A 25,260-nucleotide genomic window follows, 5' to 3' on the forward strand; every position below is an offset into this window, starting at 1 on the left:
GTTTGAAGTGATTTGTGAGGCGTACAGTGTTTATGGAAATGCACACGGCAGGATGGAGTAAAAAAAATCCCTCGACTGTATTAACACAAAGGAGAATTCTTGGGAGGAAAAACGCGAGAAACACTCAAGCAGCGGGTTACATGTTGAACTTTAAGTAGAGCTGAGTAAATACAGCCAGCATTTAGTACGCACAGGCTGGCATTACTATAGATTAACATGCATTTGGGCAAACGTTATAGTTTAATCCCTTTAACGGTGTGCTTGCACTGGGAGCAATCAGTGAGCAGGAATGCTTCGTGCACTGGGATTTAACTGGGTAAAATACTCTACCCTCAAATGATTACCTAGAACAAACTAACATGTCAATATACAGGCTTATAAAATGTCCTAATAGAAGGCTTTAAGTCTTCTCTCAGCTCCTGATTAGACTTATTTCTGGGACATGACTTTTCTGTGTTGGTCTTTATGTGAAAATAAGATTAAAAAATTAATGTATATAATATTAGGACATTTATTTCATTTAGTACTCATTATAGACTTTATTAGCAACAGTTTGATGCAGGAGCTATATTATTAACACTACATATAACCTGCTGCAGCAGATTCTAATCTATATGATCCTGAAGATGCGGAGGAAAATGACGAGCTACATCAGGCTCTGGACACAGATTACTGGGTAGTATGATTGATTCATTGTTGCTTTCAGTGGTCCTGTGAGCAAATGATGCTGAATGACGCTCTATTTAGCTACCCAGATGTCCCAATGTTGTGAACATTTTTTCCCCCAATTTAATAAATCTGACTTTTATCACAGTGCCATTACAGTGGCAAACCAGGATCTCCACCCACCCAGTTTGTCGTCTCCCCCACCCACTCCCCAAACAACACAGGACTAACTTCTTATCCATTTAGCCTTTTATTGAGGTTTCAGTATGAAAAACATTAAATTGTTCAATATCAAAATATTCTGATCATTACAAAGAAACAGGACAAAAATCCTACCGAGAGATACAACTCTGTTACACAGAACATTAAATGCTTTAAAAACAATTTGCACAGAGGAGGAAGGAGGAGAGAGAGAGAGAGAGGGGGGGGGGGGGGGGGGAGGTGAAAGAGATGAAATGACATCAGTTAAAACAGACGCAGTGGAGGAGAAGATCAGCTGTTCGATACTGGGACAAAAGAGCGAGGGAGCAGCGCGTGTGGCCTGCCTCACCCCGTCTCTCCCTGCATCCTCCTTTACTCTTTTCTTTCATCCACTGATCTGACTCACACACGCACACAGACACACACACAGGATGAATGGTAGTAATCAGAACAAGTGTCCGATCGCTGCAGGCATCCAGTGGTCTTAGAGGCTGGGGTCACTATCATTGGGTAATTAGCTGCTTTTGGACTATACTGGCTGCTCTGAGGATAAGTCATTTTTACACTCTCACACTTACACACACACACATCTGGGCACAGCTAGCCTCTGCACGCACAATAGGCTGTCATTTAGGTATGATTGCTGCTCCCCTTTACCATACAGAGCCAGGGTGACGGGGTCAAATAATGAGAGAGTGTGTGTGCGGATGGGGAAGCTGTGATTGGGTTTTAAGCTATATTACAAGACCATTAGCTACAGGGTAGATGACATAAGGGTTAGGAGGCTGAGGTCTATATGTGGAAACTGCAAACAAAGAAAACAGATGTGGTTGTGTGAGCATATGTCCAGCTTTTTGAGTCAGAAACTGGAGCCTCTTGGTGGTGACGTCTTCATGGAGGTTTATGTTGTTTTACTTGAGGGAGGAGAAAGCCTGGAAGAGTTTGGCCAGGTTAATCTCCGAGTACCCGCTGGATGCCAAGGCTTTGTCTGGTACATCCTTTAGCTTCCGATAGACGTCTTTTTCTTCATTCATCTTGTTAAAAGGTTCTGAAGGAGGACAGAAAGAAGATTTGATATTGTTAGAGCTCTGTAGAAGGATCATGCATGCATTTCAACCTAACTATTCACTCTTGGATGACTTCAGCTGCCCTCCATCCGTGGGATTAAGCTGTGCAGAGTCCTACTGTAGAGTAACAGAGAGCACAATGACTTTGTTTCTACTCATAAAAACTTAAAGAGTGTTTTAACCTTAAGTGGAGAGAGCTAACAGATCCAATGCTATCTGCAAGTAATGCTATCAAGTTTGAGGGCTAGGAGGGAGACCACACAGAATTGGACTGATGGGTCGATGGCGCACACACACACACACACACACACACACACACACACACACACACACACACACACACACACACACACACACACACACACACACACACACACACACACACACACACACACACACACACACGATCGATAGAAAACCCCAACGAGAGCATCAAGTCAATATTTTGCCCCCGTTATCTCTCCAGGTGGGCCGCAATAAGGCCAGAGAGAAGACTGAGCGGGCAGGGCGGCCACTACAACCAAATCTTTACAGTATTATACCAAGCGTCAAGTGTAGATGAAGTATCATCTACCAAGTAATAACACAGCGTCAAACCAATGAGTGCAGCATGCGACATCAGGTATAACAGCGAGCTGATACAGGTGAAGAAGCAGGAAAATGGGCACTGTGTTTTTAATCTTTTCATTTTCAATTATAGGGGAGAAAGAAAAAAAAACCCTCACAAGCCGCAGTCATCACTTTTATTCACTTTACTTGCAACTTGGTCCTCGGAGCTTCGAATAAAAATCATTTAGGCACCAGCACCACTTATTTGTAAACAACAACAATCAGAGGGTGTCAGCAGCAAATTAAAGTCAATGAGCAGTGAGGCTGTGGAAAATTGCATGGGGCATTTTTTTTTAACTATTATTTCCTGACACTTTATAAAACAAATGATAAATTGAGTAAATAATTTGCATATTAACTGATTAAAAAGAAAAAAAAAACAAGCTGGCTGCAGCTGGGACTGTGGTTGTCTTCAGATGTTTAACTTTGGACGATTTCAGAAGATCGGGCACGGATATTTTCCCCCAATTGTAGCACCCAGCAGGGGTCCGGGTGCTACATGTGCAGCCAAACTCATTCTCAGGACTGGAAATACAAACATGAGATTCACTTGCTAGCAGTGAATGCACCAGACAACAACAAAGACTTGGTGCCAAAGCAGGGTGGGAGCCGGCTAACGTCCAAGTGGACTACATCGGACATTTACGCTCTTGCAATCACGTCTGGTGGGTGATGTCTTTAAGAATGAAGGGCTGCAGTGCATGTGTGAAAACTGCTTATGTCACTGCTACCCTCAGCCCAAAGTGATGAGTTCACATTGCTGGTTTAGGTGGTATAATTCCATTAAATACTAAAGGCTTCATCTTTTTAAATGACTAAATGATTAAACGGACATCGATGTGATTAATTAAACAAAGTGTGTCTGTGTTTATCTAAATCACACACAAAGTCCTCCATATGGCCGACTGTCATGTCCTCGCCATCTCCACAGCCCTATCTCCTGTCTCGTCCTTCCTGCCTGCTGCATTAGTGGCTGCTGGATAAATACCAGCCCACCGACTGCCCAAGGGAACAAAGGTTAAATACACAGAGATCAACAGTGAGGCGCGCGCACACACAAAATACATGACAACGAAGGTAGTTAAACACTTAAAAAGCACAATAACTCAGTCACTAAAGACATCTATGTGACAGAAACAGCAATCACACATGCATGTGCACACACACCACGCACACATATAGAAGATGGTGTGGTTGACTTTAACACCAGCAGCCACTATTACCAGATAATCCTCACGTTAGCTAAGGATGGACAGGGATGGAGGGAGAAGAGAGGCAGGCAGAGGCAGACTAGTCTATTTATCTGGGGAATAGAAGGGGGGGTGATGATGCATGATCAAGCGAAAGCAATCATGTCATCATTTCTGAAAGGTAGGAGAAAATAATTCCCCCCCCCTCCTCACTCCTTTCCACCTCAATCACTGCGTGGCGAACGGATAAAAGAATGATTTAAAAGTCACGGAGAGGAAAAGAAAGAAGGAGACACCTTGCTGCAAGTCGGGGCACAGTGGGGAGTGCGGTTCAAATAAATAGATTCCCCCTAAAGAGTGAGCGTGAGGTGGAGGTGTGAGGAGAAGCGAGGGGAGGGGAGATGGTGATATTGGAAGGCCTAGATGTGAAGGGAAAAAAGGGGCAAAAATGGCAAAAGAAAGAATGAAAAGAGGAACAAAGATATGAGAACAGAACGCACACGCATCCTGAAAAGTTTGTCAAATTGATGAACCTGAATGGAAATTTGTCAACCAGGACACCATCTTTGTCTCCATGACACCCACACACACACGCGTGCACATGGTCTCTCATGCGCGCACGAGCACATCGAGTGTATCAGGGGTTATCTCTGCTCTAACTAGGTGTTGTCACACACTCGCGCACACGCTGGCGGTGCTGGGCACGAGTAGATCGGGGCTCTGCACGCTCTAACTAGGTGTAAATACAATAACAAGCCTGTAATTAAGTGAGCATGATGAAGTTAATGGAGATCGGCCATTCCGTCGGCCGCCTCCATGAATATTCTATTAGGCTGGTGGCGACGGGCAGCTGGAATAGCAGTTAATTTAATCACCACTCGGAGCACAGGGAAACTTCTTTGTGTGAGTGTAATTGCACAGAATGAATAATTGATTTGACAATCGCACCCGCGGATTTTGCCACCCCGCTTTGTATCGCCGGAGAAAGGGAGGGGAGGCGGGGAAGATGAGGAGAGTGAGGGAAGAAAATGGAGAGGAAAGAGAGGGAAAGGAGGAGAAAGAAGACAAGAGTGAGGGAAAAGAGAGAAAAAAAGACGACGAGTGGGAGGGTAGAAGAGGACCAAATGCAGAGCACTGAGAGGTGGCAGGGAAGCTGCCGGTAAATGGATCATTAGAAAAGCGCAGCTCAAGGACAATTTATATTTTATCAATGCGGCAAAATTACATTATTGCTCACACACGCAATCATACTGCCCACACTCAAGATTGAGACCTACGGAGGGTGGGGATGGAAGGAAGAGAAAAGCAACAGACAGAGGAAACAAGGGGGGAGGGAGATAAAAAGGGAGAGCGGGGGGGAGACAGAGAAGAAAAGTGACATGAAATGATTTGAAAGTCATTGATACGGGATGTTCCCAGCTAAGGAATGGACAGCATGGTTTTTTTTTTATCATAGCGGTGTGTGACTCGGCGCGTGAGTGTGTGTGAGTGTGAGCGGGCGCGTGTGTGTGCCCAATCTATTAGAGATCTCCTGCAGCGGATGAAATTACCTCCATGTTTTACTCAGTCGCAGCAATCAGGCACAAAAATGCAATGTACATGTAGATAAGACAGGAGCACGCTTGCAAATGTGCGCACACTCACAAACATACTGAAGCACCGCAGAGGACAAACACATAACACACAACACACACAAAAGCACACGCACACACGCGAGCTGATCAAATTACATTCTGCTTTGAATCAGAGCTCTTATATAAAGCTATTTTCTTTTAATGGGCTTTATTATATATGTTCAGCATAATGGTAAACATTCAGCGTTTACAATGGTTGGACAATGCATAAATACCCAGATACAATCAAAAGTATGTGACACAACGGGCAGCATATCACGATGCATGTGTACTTTTAGTAAACAACGGGAAATGCAAACACAAAAGGATGAAGCCGCTGGCGTCTTATCGTGCTTTTTCAATAAGTTCCCTTCAAAAGACCAAAACCAACATCTTGTTAGTCAATCTCTCTAACATATAAACACAGCTATCAGAAGTGCTGACAGTACGGAGCATGAAAGACTGAGAGCAGCCTGCTGAGAGTAGCAGTAGTAGAAATACTACCTCTAGTACTGCAGCTACTGGTTTCCAGTGTTAATCAGTATCACGGGCTTCTTGGTGTATTTTCCTGTATCCTCTGTTCAGTCACTATTCGCCCGTGCTAAAGTTCAACTAGCAGTGCAATTAAACGAAACCTGGAATTCTGTGAAGTTGAGACCCAAACATAAAACCCCCCAAAGCAACCTTGTTCTAAACAACAGAGTATACAGAGTTTCATCAGCTACAGACGAATAGGGCTGCTCGATTATGGCAAAAATGATAATCACGATTATTTTCACTGAAATTGAGATCTCGATTATTTGACGATATTTATTTAACCTTTTAAGACCTACCATAGAACCAAGTCCACCAGAGCTTATATTATGTTTTTACATGTTGTAGTGCCATTTGTGGGAGCATTTCAAGTTGCTATACAACTGCTATAGCCCATATTTTAATAATATGTATGCATTAAGTCCATAGTAACTACATTAATTGCAAAAAAGTGCAATAAACTACAAAAAAATTGAAAATCGTTTTTGTTTTTTTAACATATATTTCTACTTGGAGAAATTTAAGAGGTTTATCCCTCAAAACTTTAAATACAAAAAAGTTGCAAAAAAGTAGTTTACAACAACAGGAAATTTATTTTGAGTGTCTTCATAGTTTTATTTTGGAGATACACCAATTTTTATATACTGCAGGAAAAACGAAAAAACAATCCTATGATGCAAATTTGCAAAGAAAACAGCAGGTGCATCAAAATAAACTATTTCCAGCTGTGCAATTCGAGTTCTAAGCATCACAGAAACTATTCAGAAAAGTCAAACATGACCAGTAGAGGTTTTTAAGGCCTACAAGTAAAAAACTACATTTTCCGCGAAGATGACGTCACTTCCGGTTTCGGGCAGGAAATGGCGGACATGCGATAGTTCGCGCTGACGTCTGTTTCACTGTGGGAAGTGTTACGAACAGCTGATCGGATCGGCAAAGCGTGTTTCTGGAATATTATGTTTTTGTTCCTGCAAGAGCTTTTTATGCAGTTTTTGCAAAGCTATATGTGGAAGGAAACCGTGACCGAGGACAAGCTGATGGCATCAGATGTAAGTACAACTCCTCTGGTTTATTGCGCTAGCTTACACGGTTCAGGTTCTACAGGGATTTAAAAATAGTTACACAAAACGAAGCGTGCTGCTCTGACCGGCTTTAAAGGGTTAACAATAACAATGTATTGAATAATGACTTTAAAATATAATATAAAATAGTGTGCAACACCACTGAAGCTTTTTTTTTTTTACCTCTCTTTTCAACCAACAGCAGTCACTCTCCTCTCCAAATAACTTCTGCTCTTAAATCAGCAGTCTCCAACCTTTTTTGCGCCACGGACCGGTTTATGGCCGACAATATTTTCACAGACGGCCTTTAAGGTGTCGCGGATAAATGAGGGAGGGGCTAATAATCGGCTCAGTCATTTTTAATGATCGTTGAAAGCCCAGATCGTAATCGTGATTAAAATTCGATTAATTGAGCAGCCCTACAGACGAATGCACATTTCGTAGGCTGGTAAGTATTTTTATCAGCAGGTGTGCAGAATAGCAAAATGACATGAATATATGTTTATAGCAATAAAGAAACATTTCATGCTTTGCAAGCTGAGTGCAGGCAGGGTGGAGTGGATGGAGAAGCATGTCGGGAGTGATTTACCACCGAAGGTGTGAAAGGAATATTTTACACGATGGTAGAGAGATGATGTACGTTATATCGGTTGGAGACGGGAGGCGGAGCTGGAGGCAGGTGAGTTAAAGATGCTGAGTTTTGTGTTGGCTGTGACGGAGATGGACACGATTAGAAATGTGTGTATCAGATGGACAGCTCAGGGACAAAGTGAGACATGCCAGACTGAATTGGTTTGGATGTGCAGAGCGTGTGTACTGGGAGAAGAACATGCGAGATGGAGTTGCCAGGCAAGAGGAAAAGAGAGAGGCCAAAGAGATGTGGCGAGAGAGGAGATGCAGGTGGCTGGCAAGACAGAGGTAGAAGCAGAGGACGGGAGGAGAAGCTGAAAGAAGAAGTCAGGCAGTGCTACAGTAAGGCTGGTAGAGTTACAGTGCTGGATGATAGACATTGATAAGGCGATAATACCTAAATAGTATAAAAATAGATGGTTTTTGATTTCTCAGACATAACAAGAGGAATCCTGAACTTAAACCTGCGACTTCTGCAACTTCAAAAACATTGGAAGAAAAAAACAGCATAAAAAAAATATTTAAAAAACAAACAAAACAGATTCGACTGGTGATTCTATGCATTTAATTAGATGACGCTTCACAACAAGCTCCCACAGGTGTTTTAAGGTGACTGCCTAGCAAATCGGCAGCACTTTGATCCTTAATGGGCCCAGCTGCCAAAAGATGACTCAGTTTGAGTAACGTTTCATTCTAAAATCTTGATTTCCTTCAAGAGTCGAAAACAAAAACTTGAGCCCAAACAGAGCCAGACCAGCTCTTTTTAGTAGCAGCACTCTGTCTCCGCTCACCACCCAGAAAAAATTATATTAATAAAGCCTAGATGGTGTTTGTGGAAAAACAATGCTCATAAATCAGTGCTGGTATACAGTGACACAGTATAGAGTATAGGATCATATGTCTGCTCCCTGTAATCTGAGCAGTGCTGGCCCCTGGGTGTGTAATGCAGTAATATGGGTTATTACTGCCCCAGGACTGAGGGATAACACCGTAAACCTATATTTTATAGCAGCGTGAGCGTGCGCATGTCTATATTTTGCTGACTTTGAGGAAATGAGTTGCGTGTGTTGTATATTAGTAATTTGCAGTGCTGTGCAAAAGTCTTGAGTAGGTACTAAAAAAAAAAGAAGAAAAAAGTACCTAGTACCAGGTACTACCACCTAAATGAAAACCCTAAAAACAGAGTCAGCCGATTAATTCCAAGCAGATTTTAGTGGAAAAGGGCTAGTGGTGTTTTATTTTTCTATCCAGGTATCCTTTACTGCTTTGGCAGTGTGTTTGGGATCACAGTCATGCTGAAAAATAAAGATTTTGCTAATCTGACAATACTTTTTTTTGTATTAATATTTCCATCATTTTTGACAAGGTCGCCAAAACCATTAGCTGAAATGAAAGCCCAAACCTTCGCACAGATGGCTGTGGACACCTTATGTTGCATCCCTCTCCTGATTGCCTCCATACACCCTGATTTTAACTAAAAAAATTCTAACTTGGACTCATCACTCCATAAAGCCTGCTACCACTGATTTTCAGTCCAGTTGTTCAGTTGAGTTGTTGTGTAATTAGAGATGCCTCAGCCTTTAAAAATGGCATCTTGACAGCCACCCTTCCACTGAGACCATTTCTGATAAGGCTTCAGGAAACTGCAGGAGGATCAACTGGGTCAACCTGATCTCTCAGGTCTTTACTGGATCTCTCCACCCCCCATTTTTCTTAAGGAAGCTTATTGACTATATAGTTGTATACTTGTCCACTTATATATTTATATTTGCATGTTTGTGACAGGCTGATAATAAAGTGCCTTAAGATACAAACTGGTTGTTTGCTAAGTCATCTGTCATGTGTACACAACACTTAATATAGGTAGGGCTGGGCCATATCGTACCGTTCACGGTAATACCAGTATAATGTTGGGCAACGATAAGAAAATGAAATATGGCGATAGAATATGGGTAAAACGCGCATGTGCAGTGCCTTTGTTTTCATACGCACATGGCGCCAACTGAGAATGAGAAGAGCGAAAGCGGATCGTTGAATGAAGCGGATGAACCAGAACTGGTGCAACTTCAGTGGTGTGGAACTGGTTTAGCTTTGGTCCGTCAGATACACAACAAAGCACTACTTTTGGTAGAGCATGCTAGCGGGCCGTCGTTATTACCGTGTATTTTTGTAAAATACGGCACACTTAAAATCAGTCCTTTGATTTTTCTGAAAATCGACAGTGGCCCTTATAATCCCGTGTGCCTTATGTATGAATTCTGGTTGTGTTTACTGACCTTGAAACGATTTTATGTGGTACATGGTGCTCAGCAAATGTTTTAACACGACTTTGCTAAGCTACGAAGCCGCACCGCTTGATGGATTGTCGGAGAATTACGGGTATTGTAGGCAGGAGCCTCACGGAGTGATACATACTGTGCTTCAACATAATATTACCGTATTGTTTGTGTATAACCTCTTTTTAAGTTTTGTGGATATTATACATGGTTATGCTGAGGATATGTCGGCCAGTTTCCACTGGAAATGCCTTTTGGTTAAACTGTCAGCAAGGAATTTGCATTTGCACTGTTAAATTTTTATATAACTTTAATGCACATAAAAAACAGCTGCTTGTTTAAGTGAAAATACATTTATGTTTTTTTTTGCACTAATAAAGTTGTGGAGTTGTAAAGTATTTTTTCTAGTGTCAATTATATCGTCAGTTATATCGTTACTGCAAATTTTCAAATGTATATCATGAAAAATATTTTTGGTCATATGGCCCCGCTCTAAATATAGGTGCCTTTTTTATGCTTGAATGACTCATAGGCCAGCATCCAGTGTCACTGAAAATGGTCGGGTGCATGGACTGGACTGAAAATAAGTGAAAAAGCAACCAGTGTACAAAGAAAAACTTTGAAAGATCTTCAGAAAACCTGGAGAACTTTTTCTCAAGACCACTTTAAAAGGTTAAAAGAAAGTCTGGATCCTTGAATGTAAAATGAAAAGAAATGAAGGGTGGCTCAAGACTTTTGCACAGAACTGCAGTGGACACATTTGGTTTGTTAGTATTTCTAGACAGGATTAATGGATACAGACACACAAAGCAAAACACTGTTAACACAGTGATGTATGTGTGATGACTGAAACATGACATGTTGAATTATTGACAGAGCTTTGATAAATGTGGCCTCAATGTCATCGTTATTTTCACTTTTTAATTTAGATCAGTATTCCTAACATAGCTGTTTGAGAGCTGTCACCTTGATGGTTTCTAGCATCAGGGCATTAGAGCAGCAAGAGAAGTTTGACCATGCAGGAGCTGCCCAACAATTAATAGGCGAATCCCCAGAATCGCAGCTATCACTGCATCTGTCATGTCAGTGTTAACTTTGCAGAGTGCTGGGCAGTGCAGAACAACACTGGGTGTGACAGACAGCGTACAGTCACACATTCTGTCTCTCAAACAGGTTTTAGGGGAAGAAGCATGAAAAGAGAAAATGGAACAGTGGAGATGTGATTTATGAAAGTAAACCATCCAAGTGTGGTGAAGAACAGCGGATTGTGCTGCGGTCTGGTGAGTGAGTAGAGTAACAAGTTAACATGACTTCCACTTGCAGTTAAGACCACCGTCTGGTGGCTCATCACATCCCTCCAGGACCCTTCTGATCTGTGTATCCACTGATCTGTGACCCTTCACTGAGGCACGTTTTCTACCATGTCAAGAGGAAACTGGACCACTTCTCTCCACACTTGTAGCTACTCTTTGTACTCTACATCTGCAACATGCTCATGTTTAACCTGAAGAAACACGGCAATTATTAGTGTGATGTGTAATGTCTGCTACATTTCTTTTTTTATACTGACAATGAGCTCTTGTCATATTGGCAGGAATAAAATTTCTGGCCATGAGATGAGAACAGTGTGTGCACTACACCTTACTCAGTGTTGCTCTAAAAGGGAGCTAACAGTAGTTTCCCAGCTGAGAATTGACAACAAGCTGATATCGACACAAATAATCAGGATGAATTAATAAGCAGAGTTTTAGTTTTTGCTCTAAGTGGATCTCTGCACTTAATTGGAACATCGCATCACTGAGCCTGAGATACAACCTGCTGGTGTTGGATGGGCTGAAACATAACGTCCCAGTTTTTGTTTTTTAAATTGGATTTTAGTCAGGTGAGATTGGGGACCAGTCAGTGGTATCAATCCCTTTGTCATCCAGGAAATGCCTGCATAGATCACCACATGAGGCCAGACATTGTGCACCAGGAGGAACCCAGGATCCAGTGCACCTGGGTCTTGACAGCAGGTCCAACGATTTGATCCTGGTAGCTAATGGTAGTCAGGGTGCCTGTAGAAGTCTGTGTCCCTACCAGGATATACATCCACAGACCATCACTGATCCACCACCAAACTGGTCATGCTTACCGATGTTATAGGCTTCACGACTTCTCCAGACCCTTTCACATCTGTCATATGTGCTCAGTGTGAACCTGCTCTCATTTGTGAAAAGCACAGGGTGCCAGAGGGTGACCTGCCAGTGCTGGTATTCAAAGGCAAATGCCAATCAGGTTGTACAGTGCAGTGAGCCCAGGGCCCACTAAGCCACCCTAATGAAGTCTGTTTCTGATTATTTGGTCAGAGACATTCACACCTGTGGCCTGCTGGAGTTAATTTTGTAGCTCTGGCAGTGCTCTTCCTGTTCCTCCTTGGGCAAAGGAGCAGATACCAGGTTTGCTGTTGGATTAAGGATCTTCTACTGCCCTGTCTAACTCTGACTAGACTAAGTGTCTGGAATCTAAATGCTGCTGAGACTATGCTGTGAGACACAGGAAACCTTTTGGCAATGCCACATATTGATGTGCCATCCTGGAGGAGGTGGACTACCTTTGGAACCTCTGCCAGGTCCATGTATCTCCTCATATTATCATTAGTAATATTCACCCAGAAAATATGGAGGAAAATGTGTCAGTGGTCTGTAAATACATTGCCGTGTTAGGAGTTGTCTCATAGTCATAAACTCCAAAGCAGCTGAAGCAGATTAACAGCCCCTCTGATACTTAACTGAACAGATAAATATCTCAAATCAAAAAGCTTTCAAGAATCATAAGTTCAGATGTTAAACAAACCCACAACCATCCAACCATTTGCTGTTTACTGAACACTGTATAGTAAACTCTGTACCCTTATAGTGGATATACTCTACAGTATTGCGCCGTGAAACACAAAAATGAGAAACTGGACGAGAAAGTTCAAAGAGATCAAAAACAGTGCAAAGCACAGGAGCATAAAGAAAGAGTCGAGGATTGATTGGCGACGATTTCTTGCATCTGGGCGAAGACGGAAATAAAAGCAAAAAAATGTAGGCTATAATCATGTTAGTCTCCCCCCACTCCTCCACAATGGTCCAATCCCTCCATTTTAGCTCCCTCCATCTTCTGAGTGGTCATCTGTTGATTACACGTTATATTTAACTCTGCTGTCTCACTCTTTCCCTGCCTTACTCAGGTCCCAGTGTGCACACCCGCAGCATTCAAGCATACATACATAAATAACATACATACATACAAAATTTAATCAAATAAATAAATCACTCGGCCCAGCGGCCCTTTCTAATCAAGTGACATCAATCAGGGAGAACTATGGGTAAAGAGGCCTTGCGGCTGACGCCTACTGAGTGCGCCCAGATCACTGGAGTAGCGTCTATTTGAGTCCAAGGGGGGAAATATACGCTCCATGTCCCATTATATGAGAAGGGCTATCCTTTCGTCAGCGCGCCCATTACTCCCCCTATCATTTCCCCAAATCTAAAACCTGTTTTCAATCAACACAGCCAAACGAGTGCCTGTCCAAGAGAGGGGGAGAGAGAGAGAGCAAAAAGACAGAGAGAGCAAGGGAGAGAAAGCAGTAGAAATGGACAGTGAGGGTAGGGGTAGAGGCAGAGCGATGGAGGGCTCTCTCCTTCTTTCTTCTAGTGATTGGAGCGTTTTGCATTCTGTATGTGTGTGTGATTGAATCCGACTCCTAAATTAGGGCTGTCGAGTCGAGGAGCTGAATGTCCTTAACCCCCCTTCCCATATCCAATGCCCAGGCTCCGCTACTTTTGTGTGTGTGTGTGTGTGTGTGTGTGTGTGAGCGTACATGTGTGTGTCACATCACTGGTGAATATTTTAAGTGCAGCCTGGGTAAAAGGTTTATGTTAAGACATTGATTGCTATGTTGTACATGTATTTGTGAGGAAGCTTTGTTAGGACATTAAAATTCAAAGTTCAGCAGTGGCTCTACTAACTTGATTTCACTTTCAGTGGCTGTATAGCAGAGAAGGAAGAAAAATGAATAAAATATGACTAAATTTACAAAAGCAGAGCCAGTTTCAAAACAAACACAAAGTAAAACTTTGGAGGACAACTCGCCCCAAACCTTATTCTTTATCACAAAGAAATCAATCATCAATCAATATTGGTTGATGTATTAATTTGGCCTTAATTTTTCATTTGTCCCGTAGTGGGGTTCAATCATCAACTGTAGATTGTTTTGGTGTAAAAGCTGGCCCGTTTGGGACAGATCAGCCTTCTTTTGAATATAATGGAAGTGGATGGCACTTACCTTACTCACAAAAAACCAAAGTCCAAGCATCATATCGTGAGCATTTTCTTTCTACTGTCTACATTCAACATCTGTGTCACTGAAGATTAAAACATCTGTACACCCATTATAAAAGGTTTAGCACTTTTAACACTGTGACAGGACGTAAACATTAATGCCACTCCCCCTCAGCTGGTGGATGTAAACAGTATAAAGACAATAGTTCCTGCATGAAATTGTTCACAACAAGGTTTCTGCATCATGTAACTAGTTATATTCTAGTAAAGGCAGACATTTCTACACAAGAGCTCTCTAACTGTGCAGCTCAAACCAAAACCACCTACAGGCCACGTGAAAAACAATGAATTCGATTTATTGCAACAAGTATGCTGGGTGTGTGTTATCTTACTTTTTTCGTCAGTATTTAGTACTTTTGTGATTGCGTATTCCCAGTCAAAGATGAACCTGTAGAAGCACAGCTGGTTGTATAGGGCCTTCTCCGAGTACTGCAGAGAGAACACAGACACACACAAAAAGATTTACTTCATCAAGAAAACCCCACCCGATATGGATTAAGGCAAAAGTGTTGTTTGGAAGCGGATGAGGAGCCTCGTGTATATTTTTCTTGCATGTGTGGAATATCCCTGTCACTACTAGTCTTATCCAGCCACCTCACCAACAACACTACTGCTCCATTTCTGCATTAATAAGTGATTAATCACCATTATTCACTCCGCCGAGAGCGGAGTCAAGATCATGACAGGAGGGGAAAAAACCCATCAACAACAGAATAATAAAAGTGGTTTACCAGTTTGAAAAACAGGCACATTAAACATAATTCTAAGAGGGTGCACCTAGCTCAAATGACTATACTTCCCTGAAAACATCTCCCTTCCTCTGTGTGACACAGTAAAGCGAGAAAACAAATTTGCTTGCTTTGTTAATCTCCACTGCAATTAAATGGAGCCACACGACAGCCTGCCAGAGGGAGAGAGGGGAAAGAGACGGAGAGGATGAGCAAGACAGCGGTGGGAGGGAGGGAGGGGAGAGAAAAAAAGAAGAAAAACAGAGCAAAAGAAAGCAAGACTTGGAAAGATGTGAGAGATGGTGAGAGAGAACGAAAAGAGGGGATCAGGCCTGAAATACCCTCCCTCATAATAGTTTGTTGTGATAAGCCATTGTGAGAGAGGCATGTGAACAGCCGAGGCTGTCAATTTGATTAGCCATTATACTGCATGTTTAATTGCAGTTATTGGCTCGTCATTTCCCTGCTACGCTGCAGAGGGCACGCTAAGCCCCGACCCCACACTGCCATCAGGTGTGCGCCGAGTGCTTTATTATTACCACCAGGAAGAATCCCCCGACAATCCCTGTGTGTCAGTATCCGTGTGTCTCTGTGTGTGTGTGAGTGAAGCGAGTATGTGTGCGCCCATTATACCTGCCAATCGGGAATGTGCGTAATTGTAATTTCAGTTTTTACTGCTGTGGCATAATCAAGTGGCAAGAGTATCTAATGCAGCTATACGCAAACTGTGTGATGTGTGAAAGCGAGTGTGTGTTTAATGGCTTTCTATGGCTTGCCCACATGGCACGCACAGCTGTTGACCGCTGATGCACTTGCCTAGTCAACAACCAAACCATGCGCATCCCATAATGGAGCCTCGGTTACGGTTGCCAAGGTTGAACAAGCTCGGTCGGCACAAACAGCGCGTCGCTTCTTCCTCTTAGGGAAAGAAAAAAAAAAAGCACACACACACATTTGAACAATATAATGCTGATTGTGGGCGGGCCAGTCGTGCCGCACTGACTGACTGACAGGTGTCAGAAAGGCGTGGCTAAAATGTTACAGGATTGTTATTGAATTTAGAGCCCCTCAACCCCACCTCACTCTCCCACACTCACACACACACACCTACGTCGTCATTCAGCTCGGCGCTTTGTTCCTGCACTGACACCATTTCAATTTGCTCCACAAATCTGCAGCATTTTCAGCCTGACTGCCTAAGGAGCAAACCAGCTGTGAAATTGCCTCTCTCCCGGGAGTGTTGGACCCCCCAGCCCCCACCTCGTACCCCTTGCTCCTTTGCCTCCCTCATCCCTGACTGACTACCCCCCCACCCCCTTCCCTTGCCTCCCCACAGATGCACACAACCCCGACCCAGCTACAAAACACAGTTACGCCATAAGGAAGATGTGTCAGGAGGACGATAAAGTGAGGGAGAGGATGTATACAATAAAAGGTAAAAGTAAGAAATAAGAAAAGAGGCTAAATCATACAAATTGATCCAAATCACAGAGCAACAGTCTAAAATGGCTTCACGCAATAAAACAAGCACTCAAGACTTCCTCAGTCTTAAAAACACCTGCCTCTATCTTTTACGTGACACAGGTGCGCGCACATATCCAACCTCCAGAGAACTTTTGCGTACTACACTGTCGCTCAGGTACACCAGTGAAGCAGTTAATGAAAGGTAGTCAGACAGACAATATTCTGCGAGCATGCGAGGGAGAGAGCAGGCCAAACAAAAACAAAAACACAGCCAGTTTTCCCCCCGCTTTTTTGGGTTACAGAGGCTGTAACATGTGTGAACTGCTGTGAAACTACAAGCATCCAGTGGCTTTGACATGGCAGAAAACATCCCAGCACCGGTGACACGGACAAGGGCCTCGGCTTTGCATGCTTCTTTCTGGCTTTGCTGCAAACATGCATTGTAAATACTGAGTCTACAAGCACTCGTGCTACTGCAGCTGCAGAAAGAGAGAGGGAGTGAGAAAGGGAGGGAGATGGAGAGAAACAAACATACATTTTTCCCTCAGCTGTGAGGCCACAAGGCTTTAAAACTCTTGAGCTTTTTAGATGCGATGAGCGTTATTGCCGGTTGTGGTAGTCACGCCGATCAGCTTCACAAGACACCATAATGAGTCAATATATGTAAATCTTTACTAGGCAAACACGGCGGGAAACAAAGGCATTTAACTGGTGCTCTCGCCCGCAAGCCTCCAACGATTCAGCACCGGTAATTTCTCCCCATTGAAAGGCATAATTGCCTGCTATTTGAAGATATTCATGCTCAATTTTTGAAATTAATTTCAATTGGGGGGAAATGTAGAAATGTCAGCTCCAGTGAAAGGGATTTGATTTCAATTATCCTCGCTCAAAGGACTGTGATTTCCAAATACACTTAAGCAAAATTATGACAAGAATTTTTGTTCGGCAAAATTCAGTGTTTAAAGAGCGATTAGGCGATAATGGGGCAGCTTTGAGCCGGCAGTGAATGCAGCCGTCTCCCTCTGAAAGGCACTCAATTATCTCTGATTGCTCCCGCTATAATGTATCAAATAGAGATACCTGCTATTGCCGTAATTTGTGTGAAAATTAACATGCTGCAATTTCCACTAGAGGGAAAAAGGGAGCTCTAATGGGCGCCTGAGCGTACATCAATAAAACGAGGGGAGAAAAAGAGAGAGAGAGGGAGAGAGAGACAGAAAGGGAGGGCGAGAGGAGGAGAGAAAGAGAGCGAGCCAAGAGAAGAGAGAATAAGTGTAGGAGCTAAGGAGGGAGGGAGGGGAGGGAAAGAAAATGAAAAGAAAGGAACGGGGAAAGAAAGCAGTGAATAAAGAGGTGGGGGGAGGAGGGGGAAGGAAAAGTCAGGACAGATTTGAGACAGGGTGAGAAAAAAAATAGCCTATTTGAGTTAAGCACTGCAGAGGGAGCGAGAGGAGAGAGGAAGAGAAAGAAATTTAATTTACTGAAAATATTACAAATTGCACCTGTGCATAACTCCCCCAAATTACCAACCAATCAAGGCAGAGTGCCTATTACTCTCCCATTACATGGAGATCAGATCACGCTCTGAATCTGTGTCCAGAGAGAGGGGGAGAGGGAGTGAGAGAAGGAGGGAGAAGAAGGAAGAGGCAGAGAGAGAGACGCGGGAACAAGGAGTCACAAACAAGATACTCCGTTTACAGAAGCTCTGACACACACAAAAACTGCCTTTGGTGCAGCGTACACAAAAGCAGAACCACTAATCGTCTATGTGGCTGTTGCATATTTGAGACCGATAAACTATGATGATGCTGGCAGACGAAAAGCAAGAAGGGAATGTGTCCAGAGTGATAAAGCAGGCAGGACGCACATGAATCTGATGGACGTTTCAAAAAGAATCAGAACTTTAATGCATTTAAAAAAGAAAAAAGGAGACCACCTCTCAGTGGAAATTGGCTAATTTCTCGTCTTCTTCATTGCTAGCGTGAGCGGTCCACACCAGCTCAGACTGCCATGAATGGTCTCTTGAATACTTTGCATAATTAGCAGCAATTAAAAACGTAAGCTGCTGGACTGTTAATCTCTGTGCACTGGCTCGATTCAGACAACAGTGCTGAAAAGTCAAAATTAGCCTACTACGAATCATGACTTATACTATTGCAGGAAAAAACAAAGGAAATCAGCAGCAATAATTCAAAATTAAATGTATTGCTCAAATACAGCCTTTGCTATATTGCTAAGTGGCAGCCCTTTGTGCTCACAAGGTATTTAAAGAGCTGTAATGTTGAAGCTAGCACACTAAAGGCCAATAAAGACTCAGTGATGTACTTGCGAAGGGATTCCGAGATGAATTCATAACATAATAAAAAGTATTTTTAATATTAGTCTAATGAATCTGTTTACTTACACTCACGGAGAAAAACAGACTTTAAACTTTGCAGCAAAGCCATCTTTAAAAAGTGCTTCAACATCATGAAAGCAGTCAAGTTTATTCCCATGTGTTATATTTCGACCAGACGTGGCATATTTCTGTCACACCTCCACTTGTCTAAAATGTTTGTGAGTGGGAAAACCAGGACACCACAGAAAAGGTGCCAAAATCTGAACATCACAGAAACAACTACACTGTAAAACAATTACTGCTCTAATACTTGCTACATCATGTCTACCCCCTGTGTCACGTCTGTTTATTCCAGCCTCACACTGTAGCGGCAGTCGGTAGTGACACAGACGTGAGCCACAGAAAGAGTAAAAGCCAGCATTTTGCACACAGCGCCTCCATCTAGGTTCAAATCCCTCAACAGACAACTAAAACAATAGATCAGTTTCATGTCAGTGTCCAAAATTATTTGTTTGTTATTCACCTGCAATGTGTGGAAACTTCTACTGTCTTTTATTTCATTAACACAACAATGTAATCTGCCCATATCCTGCTTCTGATTTGCGGTTTGTTGCTTAGTTAGCCTTCAAATTACATGGCTGGTTAGAAAGGCCAATCAGAGTCAAAGCAGGGATGGGTCTTTGCACGTTACAGTCAGAGGAAAGAAATGCAGTACTGTTGGAAAGTCTTGAGTGATTTTTCTATCCAGCTATGCTTTTTATGGCATTGGTAGAGCGTTTGGGGTCACTTAGATGCTGGAAAACGAAGCTGTTGCCAATCAGATGTTTTCCACATGGTGGATCCAAGTCTGATGGTACTTTTCTATATTCATAATTCCCCCAAACCACAAAGCCTCCACCTTATACAGATGGTTGTAGACACTGTTGTATTCCTCTCCTGACCTTCTTCATATGGATTGATTACAAATTTCAAATGTGGGTTCATCACTCCATAAGACCTGTTGCCACTGATTTTCAGTTCAGCAATAGTGCAAAATAGAATATCTCAGCCTTTCCCTTCCTTAAGAATACAACAGATGGATCAACTAAAGGGCCAGATACATCTGTCAGGTCTTTCCATGATTAATTCCTATTTCCAGCACAAAACTTTAAAATACTGTTTATTTTCTGCATCAGATTTGCCACATTTTCAGCTAATGGCACTTTGAGAATCACATTATTGGTGTAAATATCTTTGTTCATGGGTTTAAGTAAAGAAATGGGAACAAGTTAGGTGTTTGTGCAACACGTTGCTTGTAATTAAGGGCTTAAAAACAACTACTAATGATTCATAATGTTTCCTTAGGCTTTATAAAGAAAAAAAAAGTTTCTTGGGCAGCACAGACATGTAGTGATTAGCACTGTTGCCTTGCAGCAAGAAGCTCCTGGGTTAAAATCCACCATCTACCATCGTTGGGACCGTTCATGATCTCTCTGGGATACCCCAGCTTCCTCCCACAGTCCAAACTAACTGGTTAAGTGGTGATTCTAAATTGTCCATAGGTGTGACTGCAACAGTGCACCCACCCATGACCCTGAATAAGGGGAAATAAGGGGAAGAGAAAGGATGGATGGATGGATGTACTGCACAAGGACAGGACTCAAAATATGTGCAAAAACCAGCCAATTTACAGAGGAAAAATAATCAGGAAATCTGGAGAACTATTCCTAAAGACCACTTTTACTCCTTGTTCTTAAAATAAAATGCCAAGCCTGATCTCCACAGATGTTGTCTTACCCAATGTTTGAATTTGAAACAAAAATAAAATTTCGTTCAACGTTTTTAAATGTATGCAAAGCACCTTGCAAGCAGGGATGGGGAATTAAGAACAAGCTCCAGATGAAAACCTGTTCCAAATTGTCCGGTTCATTGGAAGCGTATGGCTCCAGGCTTATAAGTTCCTTTTAGCAATGCTGGCATCTTTTCCTGACAGTTGCACACTGCCAAACAAAGATTTTTGAACATCTGAGTCACATGCAAATATTACTGCGCGATGAAACACTTGCACTGATGCTGAAAACCTGATGTTCTTCCCCACACAGAAAATCCTCACAGACCCGGTGGTCTTGCACTGGTATCAATAATATCCTCTGAGTATTCATCCTGACTTTTACACAAAACTGCTTACATCTGTCTTCATCATCAGCAACCCATGGATTTAGATAAAAAGGCCAAGTCTGTGGAGTCAAACCGTGAAGTAAAATGAAGACAGGCTGCAGTTTTTAAAGTAGAGAAAGGGTGCATGAACGAGCACAGAGAGTTAAATGTTTTATTCAGCCCACAGTTTAAAGTGCCACGGCCCTCAGGCACAGCAATGGCTGCCTAAGTGGCTACAGTGACAGCAGAAATTGGCCTTCTGGTTTACAACCTGTCGCCACAGAGCCAGACACAGCAAAGCAGCCGGTGGGGGGGTGGAGTGGGGGGGGGGGGGGGGGGGGGGGGACAGAAGGGGCAGAACACGCATGGTTAAAAAAAAGAAAGAAAGAAAAAGAATTGACAGGAGAGAGTTAAAGCAAAGGCTTGAGACAGGAATGGTAAGAATGGGACAGAGGCAGAAAAGACAAAAAGCAGATTGAACTGTCACGCTCAAATTGAAAGGGAGAGTGTTTCTTTTAAATCCAGTGGTCAAACTAACAAAGTGTTCATAAGGCGGCTACCAGAGCTGGACAGACAGATGCTTTTAATGGCTAAACTACCATCCAAGCTCTTAGGGCCTTCCAAACACAGACAGAGTGGCACACATGTGCGCTGACACACAGTCGCTCACACACACACGACAAAGATTGGTTTTATCAGAGTGTTTATTTGAGGAAATGTGACGCTAATGAGCAGAAATGCACAGCACATATGAGAGCGGATATTGCAGCTCCATAGCACCATCAACTGGAAAAGACCCACAGAATGCAACAACCCATGCTGCTGTGGAGATTTAACTCAGCCTGGGGTATATTTCTTTTAAGCCAATGGGAATGCAAAGCCACGTGTGTGCCAGTGTGAACTCTGATGTTTGCGGGTGCGTTACCTCGGGTCTAAGTGTCGCCCTGCTGCAGGCGGGGCAGATGGGTCCATGCCGGGAGAAGGCGATGGGCAAACGTCTGGTCCTGTTCTGACAGGCCTGGTCCTCGCACACCAACCAGCCCTATGACACATGAAACTGGCTTAGTTCGGCCAGCTGTGAAACAGCTGCAAACACACAAAGTTTTCCAAATGTTGCGATTTGTTGCTTGTTAGTTAAATTTTTTGTGAGGTTTTTGGATGAAAATCTCAACTTGCTGCTTTGACAGAGAAAAACACAAAGGAAAAACAAAACAAAACCAACATTTTTTTAAAGTTTTAAATAAGTTTTAAAATACTTCATTCAATTTTTAAGGCATTTATTATACTCTGAAGTTCTGCTACTGCAACAGTGATTAGAAATCATGTTTAAAGGATTCTTGATGAAAACACATGAATTAATGTACATTTCCATCAAACAGATGAACACAGAAAACACATTCAAAGCATCCAATGTCATTACTCGTTTATAAAACGTGTTGATTTACCACTTTGTTGCTAAAGGTGTTCTTAAAAAATTGGGGAGAAGAAAAAAACTTGTTGTCTTGTGGTGCTTTTAAAAACTGTTTCTGGTAATGAGGAAATTTTGCTGAAAATTGTTGTTTCCATTTTGCTGCTCTAATTTTGCACAACAATCTGACAAGAAACGCACTGCAAATAGGATTTGTAAAATGCAACAAAAAAACTGCATGAAATAAAAAGAAGTTTACTGACTTCGCATACTGCCTTTTCATGTTTCCTTTTCTTTACATTTTGATGTATCTTCAGCTGCTGTGTGTCAGGGTCCTGCTCTGTCATACAGGCAGAGCAGCAGACAGCCAAAACGGCAGTAGTTAGGACCTCCTGGAGTGAGGTAGTGACCCTGGGCAGGTGCTGTGGGCTAACCCTCTCAATCTCCCCATATTCTTCCAGATCACTCCTCCCCTTTCTGCTTCTTATGCCCTGTCATTACTAAAAGACGGTTTAAAGGGGAGGGGGTTAATGCCCAACTAATGACAGAGCATAAGACCCACCGCCATCAACGCCTTTGCTCCTTTCCTACATCCAGCTAGCCTTCGTTCTCCCCATTCAGTCAAAATAAACCCCTTCAAAACTGCTGCACCTGTCTGCCTATCAATACCACCCCCCTTCACCCACCACACACACACACACACACACACACACACACACACACACACACACACACACACACACACACACGGTAGCGCTGATTGATTTTTAGGTCCGCCTTTGTCTTCTAATCAGTTTTGAAAAGCAGCAACCAAAAGAAATGGTGAGGATTATTTTCTTTACAGCTGATTTAACCCTATATGAACAACTTTTTCCCCTGTATTGGTCCTTTTAATAATCTGTCAGATTTTTTTAAGGTTATTGTAAAAAGCATGTTTGATTTTAAGGATGCATTTCTCCTGCAAAATCTTTACGATGTTTCTATAGTAAACCATCAGTGAACAATACTGTAATGGTAAATGGACTGGTACTTACATAAAGCTTTTCTACTCTAACTGAGCAGTTAATCCAGTTATTACTTCACATTTACCCATTTACACCCACACATACACTTCCTATTAGGGCTGCCACAAACGATTATTTTGATAGTCGACTAGTCACCAATTAATTTTGCGATTAGTCGACTAATCAGATCATGCATCCATTGGACGTAAAACGTACAACTTATTGAACCAGCATGCATCTGCTCTTATATAACTATCATTAGCTTACAGCTTTAAGTGTTTAAGGTATGTGCTAACTAAAAATAAAGACAAGATGATCGTTTATTAAATTTTAATGAAATTTGCAGATTGTTTCGGTGGAGTTTAATAAACTCCTTGCTATCTAAAATATAACAGGACACCGGAGTATTTTCTCCAGCATCTCCCACTTCAGTTGTCTGCTTGACATTTATTCAAAAACTATGTAACTATGTGTAAAAACTATAACTTTAATCTCAGCCAAACCGATTTACTCTGGAACAAATAAAATACTAAAAAAAGCCAAACAATAACATTTTTAAGTTATCTAAATGACTTACATATGTTTAACCTGAGTAGCGAAAGATGGCGGTGGGTTTGAAAACGATTTGCCAGGAGTCCGGTGTTCTTACAGGCTCTAGTGAGCCTAGCCCCCGGCTAGCTATCGAGCTAGTGGGTAACAGATGTCTCCGAAAACGTCGGAGCGCTTTTAAAAATATGTGGTGTCTTGATAAACTGAGCAGATATTTGAGGTTTACACAGCTACATTCTCGCCTGAACATATGTTAAACGTTTATTTTGTGACCCAGAAAGAATAATAAGAGTAATATTAAAACTAACTAGCTGCCGCCATCGTTGGAAACTTAGCTGGGCTGCGCTATGAATTCTGGGACAGAGCTACTTCTTCTTCTTCGGGGTTTAACGGCAGCTGGCATCCTTGTACATGCAGTGCTGCCATCTTCTGTTTCAGTCCGTTATTACACTCTTAAATCCTACTACTTATTCCTGCATCTTTTGTGATCTTACAAAGCTTCAAACGACGCGTCGACTATTAAATCAGTCGTCGACGATTTTGATAGTCGACGTAATCGTGACTAGTCGACTACTCATGGCAGCCCTACTTCCAATCACACACTCTTCCACCAGTGGAGCACTTTGGGGTTTAGTATGTTACCCAGGCATGCAGGCTGGAGGAGCTGTGGATCACACTGCCAACCATGTGCCTGGCAGACCACCCACTCCACCCCACTGAGCCACCCAGTACAAATGAACAGCACTTCAGTTCAGCCACTGTTTCTTTATGCAATTTGGGCTTCACCGGGTTCCAATGACGTTGTGATGCTATGAGATTTATATGAGACTAGTATTTCATGTCAGCAATTTCTGACCAAAAAGCATCACATTGTGGATCACTAATTGCAAAATTTGTCCCATTTTAATTTTCATAATGTACTAAATATTTTTAGTGGCAGGTCAGTTTAGCAGTTGGACTGCTATAGAGCCATCCTCAGTGGCCACTTTATTAGTTACACCTTGTTAGTACCTAAAACCAGGTTTCTGCCTTCAGAACAATCCGAATTCTTCATGGCATTGATTCAACAAGATGCTGGAAACATCTCTCAGAGATTTTGTTCCATATTGACATGATAGCATCAGAGTTGCTGCAGATTTAGTGGCTGCACATCCATGATTTCTCTCTTGTACCACCACATCCCAAAGGTGCTCTGCAGAATTGAGATCTGCTGACTGTGGAACCATGGAGATGGGTCCACTGATCATAAAAAGATGGTCAGCACAATACTCGGGTAGCTTGTGGCATTTGAAAGATAGTCAGCTGTTAATAAGATAACTATGGCGTGCCAAGAAAATATCCCCCATAGGCTGAACCATTGATACAAAGAAGGATTGATCCAACTTTTATGTTCACGGCAAATTCTGTCCCGACCGTCT

At 42.4% G+C, this 25,260-nt stretch overlaps 1 protein-coding gene across 2 annotated transcripts in view; it reads right to left on the minus strand.

Annotated features, from left to right (window-relative positions):
- Window positions 1–1,087: 1,087 nt before the first annotated feature.
- Window positions 1,088–25,260, minus strand: part of pola1 (polymerase (DNA directed), alpha 1) — a 65,043-nt gene continuing 40,870 nt past the window's right edge. For both annotated transcript variants that reach the window (XM_026179415.1, XM_026179414.1), the window contains exons 35-37: window positions 21,807–21,923; window positions 14,548–14,644; window positions 1,088–1,915 (exon numbers count right to left, since the gene is read on the minus strand). In XM_026179415.1, the coding sequence (XP_026035200.1) occupies window positions 1,779–1,915; window positions 14,548–14,644; window positions 21,807–21,923 (351 nt within the window). In that variant the 3' untranslated portion in view covers window positions 1,088–1,778. The remainder of the gene's footprint in view (window positions 1,916–14,547; window positions 14,645–21,806; window positions 21,924–25,260) is intronic.

Source organism: Astatotilapia calliptera, chromosome 9 (assembly GCF_900246225.1).
Source record: "Astatotilapia calliptera chromosome 9, fAstCal1.2, whole genome shotgun sequence".
Lineage (NCBI taxonomy): Eukaryota > Metazoa > Chordata > Actinopteri > Cichliformes > Cichlidae > Astatotilapia > Astatotilapia calliptera.